This window comes from Schistocerca gregaria, chromosome 5 (assembly GCF_023897955.1).
Source record: "Schistocerca gregaria isolate iqSchGreg1 chromosome 5, iqSchGreg1.2, whole genome shotgun sequence".
NCBI lineage: Eukaryota > Metazoa > Arthropoda > Insecta > Orthoptera > Acrididae > Schistocerca > Schistocerca gregaria.
The window spans coordinates 173,368,130-173,380,400 of NC_064924.1; the positions used below are offsets into that span (position 1 = coordinate 173,368,130).

General features: G+C 41.2%; 1 protein-coding gene across 1 annotated transcript in view; it reads right to left on the bottom strand.

Annotated features, from left to right (window-relative positions):
• The window catches only part of LOC126271993 (mitoguardin), a 1,260,603-nt gene that overhangs the window by 1,248,135 nt on the left and 197 nt on the right, over window positions 1-12,271 (bottom strand). Inside the window, exon 2 of the mRNA XM_049974476.1 lies at window positions 12,013-12,160. Coding sequence (XP_049830433.1) covers window positions 12,013-12,160 — 148 coding nt within the window. The remainder of the gene's footprint in view (window positions 1-12,012; window positions 12,161-12,271) is intronic.

A 12,271-nucleotide genomic window follows, 5' to 3' on the forward strand; every position in this document is an offset into this window, starting at 1 on the left:
AATGAAAGCTCCACCAATGCACTGCTCTTTTATATCTTGTGTACTCGATACTACCACTATATATATAGGTGCATATCGATATGCGGCGACTTCTGTGTTTGCCCAGTAACGGTAGTTCTATTTGTTCATATAACCTTTGAGATGAAAATGTGCCTCATCTGACACAAACAACTTGTTTAAAAATTCAGCGTCATTGATTATTTTTGTTATCATTTGTTGACAGACTCCGAATCGTAACCAGTAAACGTTATCCTTCAATTGTTGCACCATTTGTAGTTTGTACGAATGAAATTTTAAATGAAGATGATGTCTGCGAACACTCTCCTGGGCCATTTCAACCACTGCTGCTTGCTTACGAACTGAACGGCGTATAGGCTCCATAAGACAGACATCAATGTTCGCTCAAGAATGCACCCTTCTTGGTCGTCCTGCTGGTTTCTTCTTGAGGGCAGATCCAGTCTCTTCAAAGTTATTAATTCAACATTTTATCGCGTGTTTCGACGGAACGGCATCTTGACGTCCTAAACTATAAAAACGTCGAAGCTCCCTCTGTGCCGCTAGCAAACTATCATTTTTTTACTAAAACATTTTTATGGCTCACGCACGTTGTTGTCCATTCCACTGATCCATGATTACTGAAATGGCGGACTGTTTACTCGCTAACAGTCACCAACACACAGTGCTGCCACCTGCCCATGGCTGCCACTACTCATTTCATACATTCCCATTATTCTGTGTCACCCTGTACAAATGACATGAGGATTTAATCTAGAAAGTCACCTACTATTGGTGGATTATGAAAAAGCACTTGACAGAATTCACACAAATAAGCAATGGGCAGTAATAGGAGAAAAAGGAATACCAAAACATCTGCTAGAAGTCACAAAAAGCCTACAATATATGAATAACAAATTAAAAGTGACATAGGTAAAGAAGTAACAGTTGAAATACAAACACATCAATAAGTAAAACAAAGGTGTAGCTTGTCACCAACATTATTGAGCATCTATATATGTAGATATGATCAGAGAATGGAAGAGAGGTAGATCACCACCAGGCATAAATATTGGAAAGTATAAACTTATTAACACGATGTTATTACCACTCAGGACAGTAAAGATAAATTACAAACGGTATTACATAAAGTAAATGAGATGAAATCAAATGATCATATCACAGTATTGGCCGAAAGATCCCATCTAAGGCTGTTCGGCCAGCTAGTGCAACTCTTTTTAAATCAACGTCTGCATCTACATTTATACTCCACAGCCCACCGTATGGTGCGTGGCGGAGGGTATCTTGTACCACTACTAATCATTTTCGTTCTGCAGTGAGCTTCAAATGTCGGTTCTCTATATTTACTCAATATTTTTCATCGAAAATTACGTTGCCTTCCCTCCAGGGACTCACATTTGTGTTCCCGAAGAATCTCTGCAACATTTACTCGAAGCTACTTGTAATAAATCTAGCAGCCTGCCTCTGAATTGCTTCAATGTCTTCATCTAATCCGAACTGATGGTGATCCCAAGCACTAGAGCAGAACTTAAGAATCGATCGCACTAGTGTCCTGTATGCGGTTTCCTTTACAGACGAACCATATTGTCTTAAAATTCTCGCAAAAAACCGAGGTCGCCCATTCGTCTTCCCTAGTACAACCCTTACATGCTCCTTCCATTTCATACCGCTTTGCAACATTACGCCTAGATAATTAATCGACGTGATTGTGTCAAGCTGCACACCACTAATGCTGTATTCGTACATTACAGATTTGTTTTTCCTGTTCATCCGCATTAACTTACATTATTCTACATTTGGAGCTAGCCATTCATCATACCAACTAGAAACTTTGTCTAAATCATTTCGTATCCTCCTAAAGTCACTCAATGACCTTCCCATACATCGCATCACCATCAGCTAATAGCCAAAAATTGTTTCTGACCCTGTCCGTCAGATCGTTTATGTATATATAGAGTAATAGTGGTCCTATCACACTTCTCTGGGGCACTTTCGACGATATCCTTGTCTCTGATGAACACTAGCTCAAATGGCTCTGAGCGCTATGGGACTTAACATCTCAGGTCATCAGTCCCCTAGAACTTAGAACTACTTAAACCTAACTAACCTAACGACATCACACACATCCATGCCCGAGGCAGGATTCGAACCTGCGACCGTAGCGGTCGCGCAGTTCCAAAATGTAGCGTCTAGAACCGCTCGGCCACCCCAGCCGGCGAAGTTTTTCCTTCTCAAGGAAATATACTGGTATTGTATTCGAACTAAGAATATATTCAAGAATACTGCAACAAACCTGTGTTACGGAAATTGGTCTCTAATTTTAATTTTGCTGGTCCCTTCTTTTACCCTTCCTATATAAGGAGTCACCTGGGCCTTTTACCAGTCGCTTGAGATTTTGCGCTGGGCGAGAGATTCGTGATAAATGTAAGCCAAGTAAGAGGTCAATGCCGTAGAGTAGTCTTTGTAAAAACCGAATTAAGTTTCCATCCGGACCTGCCGACTTATTTATTTTCAAATCTTTCAATTGATTCTCTACGATAAGGTTGCCTATTATTATGTCTCCCATACGGGAGTACATTTGTACGGTTCTCCCGTGGGAACAATTTCTTAAACGCAAAATTCAGAATTTCGGCTCCCCTTTTGCTAGCTTCTATTGCCACACCAGACTTGTTAACGAGTGACTACAGAAGGTTTTGAACCGCTTATCGGTTCTCAGTAGGACCAAAATTTCCCTCGTGTTTTGCTACGGTATCACGGTTGTAGTTGTTCTATGCTTCGCGCATCGATCTTGTTACATACACACGAATTTGTACTAACTGTTGCCTGTCGTCATTTATGCTTTCTCTGTTGCATCGAGAGTGCAACGGTCATTGCTTCCTCAGTATTTTCCTGATTTTGTTGTTAAACCACGGTGGGTCTTTTCTGTCCTTAATACAATTACTCGGCAAGATTTATAGTTAGTTTAAATTCTGCCCATAATTTCTCTACGTCCATCAGAATTAAACTAAATGATGTCAGTTCATTGTCTAAGTAGGATGCTAACATCTGCTTATCTGCTCTTTCTAGCAAAAATACTTTCATATCCTTCTCGACTGATTTATTAACGTTAGTAACCATCGTCGCTACGATGACATAATGATCACTAATCCTCGTCTCTGTAAAGGGTCACGCCTTTTCGTAGCAAGAAGGTCTAAAATATTTCCATTGCTTATGGACTGTCGAACTAGCTGCTCAAGGTAGTTTTCGGAAAACGTGTTCAAAAGTACTTCACAAGACTGACCATACTCACTGCACTGAATACTTAGACGACCCAGTCCATATTCGGAGGGTTGAAGTCGCCTCCAATTAATATTGCACTATCTGGCTGTTTCTGTGCTAGCGCTACTGAGCTTAGACTTTCTTTGAATGGCTAAAACTGTCACAGCGGAATCGAGCGACAGGTAAAAATATCCAACAATTAATTTGATTTCACCCTGACCTGTTACATACGTGCATATAACTTTCATGGCACACTAAAATTCAACCTCAGTAAAGAGAATATTTTTTGTCAATTGCGATCAACACTCCCTCTCCTATGGCGTCTAATCTATCTTTTAGCGAGACCCGCTAAATATTTCAGAACTTTACTTCGGGCTTCAGCCAGCTTTCAGTCCCGAATATAATTTGTCTGAGTGCAAGAAATTTGCTGCAAGGCAGTAAATTCGGGAACTTCGTTATGAGTACTCCGACAATTTGCTGATAAAATTTTCACAGTAGAAGTGTCTTTACTAAGAACGCAGTCTGATTTCGCTATCCGCCTGAAGACTGGCGAGTGTTCATCAACATAACCTAAAACTACCACCTAGCCTAAAGAACCCCCACGTACACTTCACAAGCACTCTGCCACCTGAGTAGCTGTTTCCTTTGTGTAGTGCTCTCCTGACCTGTCAAGGGTACTCCTACAATTCTCCACCCGATAACGCAGGTCCAGAAATCTGCAGCCAAAGACTGCCACAGAATCGACGAACCCTTTCGCTTGACGCCACTTCGACGATTTGTGCGTCGATGATGAGGGCCATGTCCTATCTGGAACTGAAGTAGTCCAGTGGAGTCAAAGCGTTAAAGAGCACCCACTATTCCACAGACTGCCACCTCTAGAACAGAAAATATGGTGCAGCAGAAAAGGAGACAAACTACATCCTAAAGCACTTGAAACAGAGGAAAGAAGGGATGAAAGATTGAGATGGTCAAGGAAGTACCGTCACGTGTCTCCCAGGCCCAGTATGAGACGCCCAACCCCAACCACCTCACCCCTGTCCTGAAGATAGCTTAAAATCTTGTGTCTGAAAATAAAAACATACTCACGGAGAAAATGGACAACCACTTCCAACTGCTCGTGACTTGTCTGCCAATATTTGAGGCAGAGGATTTGCATATACTTAGCATGGAAGGCCAAAAGAAGGGGACATTCCATCTAGATATTAGCTACTGTCTGTAAGGCTCCACAACTACAATGTGGGGGTGGCTCATACATAAAATAAAATTATGGATTAGCCTGGTATGACCAATGCAGAAAGACATAGGATGGTGGATTCGGACTGGGCGGAACAGAAGGAACAGCGTCTCGCAGCAGTAGTCTCCTTGATAGTGCACTGTTTATTAGAGGGAACAGTGACCAACCAGATGTCATTCCATCTCCATGTGAGAAGAGGTCCTATTCGCTCCCGCAGATCCACACCTGGGATCGGCAAAGCGAATGGGGTGTGTGTAATCGATCCTCCAGCCAAATGGTCAGCCAGTTAATTCCCTGGAATACCTACATGACTTGGGACCCAGATAAAGACAACAGAGCAGTAAGTCCAGCGAGAAGACCATGAATAGCAGAGACCAAATGGTGACAAGAGTAACATTGCTCAATGACCTGAAGACTCCTCACTGAGTCACTATGTATTCAAATGTGGTCAAGTGAGGGAGTGAGGGCCATTAGAAAAACGGGGGGCGGGGGGGGGGGGGGGGGGAGAGGGGACTCAGTTAACGACTATCAGCTTCTCTATAAGAACACTACATGTTCCTGGCAATAGATTGTATTTCTGACCAGCAGGGGCTGTAATAGCATATTGTGTCTAATCCACAGTTTTAGAGCCATCAGTGTAAAAGATGGTAGCACTCTGAAACTGCTGAAGAACTGAACATCACAGACACCGAAAGGTCATGGGGGTGACTAAGATTCAACAAGGGGGGGGGGGGGGGGGATGCACGAGGAAACACGTGGAGCATATTCCTGGGAAGGTAGGTGGGGATCCTGGCAGAAGGCTGTGAGGTGCATTCCAACTGGTAATCCCACCCAAGGGGTGGGTATCATAGCTCCTCATATGTAAAAAGAATGAGATATGTTGCATGATAAGGGACTTGTCAAATGGCAATTACCTAAGAGACCAAGAGTTGGTACTGTCAGAACTGAAGAGGTAAGCACTGCAGCGAGGAGACTGTCTATGGGACTATTCCATACAAAACCAAGACCAGAGGGAACTCTACGGTACTGGACTGGGTCTAACAATGTCAAAGTTGAAGGCACTGTTGGACCACAAACCTCGAAACTGTGGTCCAGTCAGTATGGGACCAGAGCCATGAGAATATGGAGAAGATTAACACAATCAGCACTCCAAGAAGTTTGGGCAAGAATAAGAGTGTTACACTTCTCCATGCAACTAGTCTTTAGTTAACGAATATAGTACAGCCAAGTTAGCTTTTTAGAAAAAAAAAGTGGCCCAAAAAACGGGACTAGGCAACAACTTCCAAGTATTGGGTGTCCACATACAATGTTGGGTCAGGATGGACCGTGCTATGAGTGTAGAAATGCATTATCTACGTTTTTGCAGGAGAGAACTGTGAACCATAGGGATGGATCCGTGGAGGGGCCTGTCAGATGGCACCTTGGAGTTGGTGTTCAGCCGAGGCTACTTACTGAATGGAAGCAGTGCTAGTTGCAAAAGTTGTCGACACACAGTTCAGAAATGACCAGCAGACCAACTGAGGTCACTAGCCCATTGATGACTATGAGTAAAAGTAAGATACTCAGGACAGAGATCTATGGGAAACCTTTCTCTTGGACCCATGGAGAGCTGGGTGAAGTACCAACTCAAACCCAGAAAAATTAGTGGTATAAATACTGATGAATAAAAATTAGTAGAAACCCTCTAAAGCACATGTCAGGGAGGGTAAGTAAAATGTGATGGTGCCAAGTGGTTCACACACTTGATGTAGGTCAAAAAAGGCTGCAGTGAGGTGTTTGCATTTAGAGGGAGCCCTTGGGATCGCTATTTCCAAATTGGACTAGATGGTCGCCTATTGATTGTCACTGCTAGAAATCACATTGTTAAGGGGATAAAAGGCTATGAGGCTCAAGAACCCAACATAATCTGCCTTTCAAGTAATTTCCAAAGTACGTTGGTGAAGCTAATTGGTCAGTAGCTGTTGCGATGTGCTGGGTCTTTGTCTGGCTTAAAGATTTAGATGACAATACTGTAGCCATTGTGAAGGGAAGACACCTGCAATCCAAACACAGTTGTAGTCCTCGAGTAGATGTAGCCTTTGAGTAACATCCAGGTGTTGGATAATCTGATTATCAGCTGAATCAGGGCCTGGGACAGTATCTTGAGACAAGGCAAGAGCCTGAAGCAGTTCCCAGTCAGTGAAAGGTTCATCACGCAATTCTGCTTGGCAGGGGGGGGGGGGGGGGAGGTTGGTAGTCTTCAATTTGTCGTTTCTGCAGTAGAAAGGTAACCAGATCAGAAGAGGACTCCAATGCCGTCACAAGGTGGGTTGCACAGTGTTCAGGAAGAGCCACATCAGTACAAAGACCACCCTGAAGGACAAGATCTGGAACAGTTTTAATTGTTGGACATCCAGAAGACAACAGAGCTTGGCCCACACCGCAGCTGAAGAGGCATACTTTCCCAGGGAGGAGGTGTAGTGCTCCCAGCAATTCCTTCTCATTGCATTTAATCAGATAGCAATCCTTAGCATGTTAGCATGAAGTCACTTACAAGTGATAGGCTTGGTCTGCAAAGGACGTTGCTTGAAACTCTGCATGGCTCTTTGGCAATCCTTAACAACTATTTCAACTTCTTTGGTCCACCACGCCACCAGGTGGAAGAAACCCAGTGATGTGGATGATCACATCGAAGAGGTCTTGCATGTCATTGTGCAGTCTCACACAGGAGGTGAAGGAGAAGCAGAAGCATACAACTGCCAGCCGGCTTTTCGAAGCACCCATTGTGATAGTGGGTCTGTCTGGTAGTGGCAAGGAAGCGACAGGATCACCAGAAAGTGATCACTGCCATAAAGATCGTCATGTAGTGATCAATGCAGCGAAGCCACAGGATTAGGGGAACATACAGTTGATTGATAGCTAAAAAGCTGCCATTTATGACACTGAAGCGGGTAGGAATACCATCATTGATAAGACACAGATCATGGTCACCAAGAAGCTCGTTAAGTAAAAAGCCCCTACCTTATGAAGTGGTCCCCCCTACAGAGGGTGGTGCACAATGAAATGCCCAAGTAAGAGAAAAGATGGTGAAAATTGTTGGATTAAGGTGATCAATTCAAGGTAAGTATATGGCCTGCCTGGAGGTATGTAAATGTTGCAGATGATGACCGCTAAGGTAGTTTGCACTTCCACCGCAATTGCTTCCAATGTGGTATGAAGGAAAAGCCACACACTGACCACATCTGCGCGAACTAATCTACAGGCTGCTCAGTGTCAACATGGTTCTGATAGAATGCATAATGAAGGTCAAACCAAGTAGGGTACAACAAATTAATGCAGCCAAAAGGTGGTGAGTGCAAGAATATTCCAAGAAAGGAAGGCAGAATGTAGGGAATAGCCATTCTGATATCAAATGCTGTCATTGTGAGAAACAAAGAGGGAGAAGGAAAGAATAGCCAAAGATGAGACATTGCAGCACAGAAGTGGGAGCAGGAGCCGCTGTGATCACAAAAAAGTCGTGAGCCCTGTGTGAGGAAAAGAAGTGATAAATTACAGAAAAAATCCTAGACTTGAATGGGTATTGAACCCTGGATGCCGGAAACTGTGGTCACAAATTTACCCATCATGTTGCACAATAAAAATAAAATGAGTTTTGTCAACAGGATGTGTTATAAATACACCTTGCAGCTAGTATAGAGCGTATAGTGAGAGACATGGTCTGTTCGTGTCACAGAACCCAAATAAATCAACAAAATAATAATAAAAAAAACATTACATTTCATTTCATACTGGTCAATCCTGCAGATTACTCACGAACATCACTTGAATCTGAGATTTACACATATTATGTTGTACTGTGATCCAGACAGAATCCTACAGCTTTGTGATTTGATCGGTGCTGGATTGGTAGGGTGAATGGATTGTTGCTTTTGGATATTTGATAAATTGGTCTTCAGCATTCTTGCATAAAGCAGTAAAGGGCCAAATGTTATTTAAAAGCTCTACATGAAGCAGTTTCTCAGGTTTGTCCAGTGTGACTAATAGAACATACACTTTGTAGGTATCCAGTCAGCTGACCACCAGATAATACGCACCAGACAATGCTTAAACTATGGTAGAATGAAATTTTATAGTTACATTGTAGTGATCAAATTATACACTAAACTTTAAATCAGTTTTGGAGCAAAAGAACTCTTACTTCATGTTCCTGACTCATCACAAATGAGTGACTAGAATTCTACAATGTAACATCCTAAATTCTCCAACTACAAACAGAAATTTAAAATTTGCACTACAGCTGTCCCATAATCACCCAAAATAGGGTAGAACACTTGCCCTGCTATTGATTAGAATGATAAACAGTTTGAGCAGATGATATGATTCCTCAAAAAGAGTTTTACCTTTCCATAGCAAGAGGTGGTCTACAGGACCATTCACAGTAAACTCAGTGTATTTAACTTCTCATTTGATGATAAGTGCATGTGGAATCATCTAACTATTATTTTTCTTAGGTGCTAGGTGAGCTGCTCAAGCGTTTACACCCATCATGGTGGATTCTAGCAAGAAAGGGAGGGGGAGGGAGTGGAGGTTCATGAGCAAGAGGAGGAAAGGAGACTTTGGTGTAGGTCATACTCTGTTAATAATTTGACAAAACGCTAAGTTCTTTTTAGATGATTATTTGTAAATGTCTTGCATTAATTTTTGGAAGGAAACAGAAGGTTCAATATTTCATTGTTAGGAAGTTTCACCTATGGTAAAACTATAAAGTACATGGGGAACCAAATCTGATGTGCAGCGATTAAGCTAGTTTTCTTGTTACATATGTCTAACTGTGGAAACATGGTACTTCCAAAATGAGAGTAAGCTTGAAGATTATTTCTAAATGTAGGCTGCAATCAATGTGTATCGACTTTTGAGTGGAACTTAGTACAGTAATGTACCATACTGCTCTACACAACCACAAAGCTAAGCATAAAATTTAAATTATCTGAGTCATGAATACAGAAACATCCATCAGAAACTGTGAAATGTATACAAACAGTAATGTTCAGTGGATACAGGCAGGTAAGTCATAGTTGCCAGTGTATCAAGCTTGCAAGAACACGTAACAGAACCCACAAAATGTTTGCCTGTCCAGGTTCCAAACTGAGGCTGGCTCATAATTATTACACATTTAAGAATTAAAATCTATTATTAACTATTTCTCAACTCTTTTGAAGAAAAAATATTGGAGCGTAGGGGATTTTGATCGAACAAGATTTTTAGTCTTTCCTACAACTTTGTTTCACAATCAAGATCGCTGCAGTTTCTGATCTGTTTAGTTACATGTCACTATTTGTTAACAGTTCATCAGTGGTATGAAGGGTGAAATTGAAAGTTTCATACTCAATATGATTCTCTGCCATGGTGTGGCTGTTAGAATTGCTTGCTAAGAAAAAGCATTCAGCTTTGATTTCAACCTGTCTGATGTTATACATAAACTGGACAGCTCTGCATATATGCTCTGTGCTGTCCTTATATCATGAACTTTATTTCAGTATTAATTGCTGACACTGATGAAACATCCTCAAACTGATGGATGAACAACATGCAGGTATAAACAACATACTTTATTATACAGTGAGATTTCTGGGAAGATGTGACTTATCTGTTAATAAGTGGTCCTTGCAGACCACTCTTCAGAAATGTCAGCTTGGAATATTAAGAAAAACACTGAGAATATTCTGAAAGGATTTGCCATGTTAAAAAAAAAAAAATTCTGTTCAGTAACTGCGAAGAGGTTACAGAAATTCCAAGAAGTTAGGTGTGCCCCACCTGAAGACCTATTCCATGTATGTCAAGAAGTGTTATCAGACAGAAATCAAAAATACTTCATACCCTATTCCCTCCTCTACATATGAAGGAGATAGCTAGAACATTACCGTAATAATGGCACCCATCCCAGATGGATGGTGGAGGGTATTTTGCACTCACTGCAGAAAGTAGATGGCTACAGTCAAGTTTAACATTGGTCTCCAACTACCACCATCACCTCCTCCTCCCTCCCCTGCCACCACCCTTCCTTCCTCCCTCCCCCCCCCCCCCCCCACACACACACACAGCAAAAAATCAGAGTTACAATGTAAGTTACAGGTTATACTCAAAAGTGACAATTTGGTGACAAGATAAAGGTTGTAGTACCAGGTTGCTCTGTAGTATATCCTGACATCTACATCCATGGTTGGTAACAAGATAACTATTCTTGAAATATGAAACAAAATGAAAGTAATCTGCTAATACCACACATAGTCACTGATGGTCATACACTGAAAAAGTGAAACTATATGTAAAATTTCATAAAGTCAAATTGGGTATTTGAATAAAGCTGTCACAAGGTTTATACATCACTTGTATATGCAATGAAAATGGAGAGAGGGCAGACAAATTTTCATCATACACCTCATGCTACTGGTTCTGTGGTGACCTGCTGAGTCTCATGCAAGAGTGAAACATGTTTTTATTGTTTCTTCTTTGGTAGCTAGGAAAACACTTAACAGCAGCACTGACAATGGACTGTGTTACAACTAGGTGGTGTACAGAATGCACTTGATTTTAATACAGCAATGGCCTTAAAGATTAATCTCAGTTACCATTAAAAAACTGAAAGTGAAATACTGGTCATGCACTCACTTGTTAAAACCTCTGTTCAAAAAGGCAATGCAACACTAATATAAATGTATTCTTACACATAGGATGCAACATTTCAAAAATACATCAGATAAAATTCAATGTCCATTCAACTAGGCTATCATAGAAATCTGTGGCTACACTATGGTTGAAGCACAAATTTCATTGTAAATAGAAAACAGATACCACAATATGACAAATTACACTAAAATTTCAAGTGTCGAGTCTGCACTCGGAGTGGTGTTGGGGAGAAATGCCCAAGGACTCACACCAGGTACTATTTCCAAGGGTACTGAAACAGGCTGAGTCCATTCATATTACATTTCAGGGTACAATATTTATGGCCGAAATACAACTGTATAGGTACCACAGAGAGAACTTGAATGACACGACAAATCGTTTCACAGTAATGCTGTTGTAATGAATATTTTATTGGTAAAATATCAGCCATAACTTAAATATGCTGTGTAAATTTATTACTCATTTATTTTATATGACATCCTGACTCCAGTCCCTTTCTGGTAAACGGGAAATATGCATTCAGCACGAGTTTATTGCTGAAAAGATGAAATACTTCACTCCACTGGAATTAATATTGGCGTCTGACACTGAAACAAACACAACTGGGAGCCAAAATAATACCTCTTCTAATAGAAAGTCACAAATAACAGTGGTCGGACTTATCCATTGCAACAACAATCGATTTCGTTGTATTGAAAATTAATGGACATAATTACAACGTTAAGTGAGATTTACCCTAACTAAAACAAAACACCAAATAGAAACAGGCCATAGATGACAGAACACGTAACTATGAACCTTCTTGTACCAACCTGGTCACTTGATAATAATGAACGTACCTCCATTCGGACTTTTTGCACCTCGGGAAGAGTAGATACGTTGATTAGCTCCACGTTTGTTGTAATTAATCACCCTTCTTCTGCGACGCAAGTATCTCGCTAAAAAACCGATTAAGACCACTCCGACTGTCACCGACACTACGGTTATCTGAAATAAATTGAAAGACGGAGATTATCACAACAGTGACAGTATTCAAGAAGATACTGTAGCTCCTCAGGAAATTTTCACCTAGTACGGCAACAGACAAACGACACTATC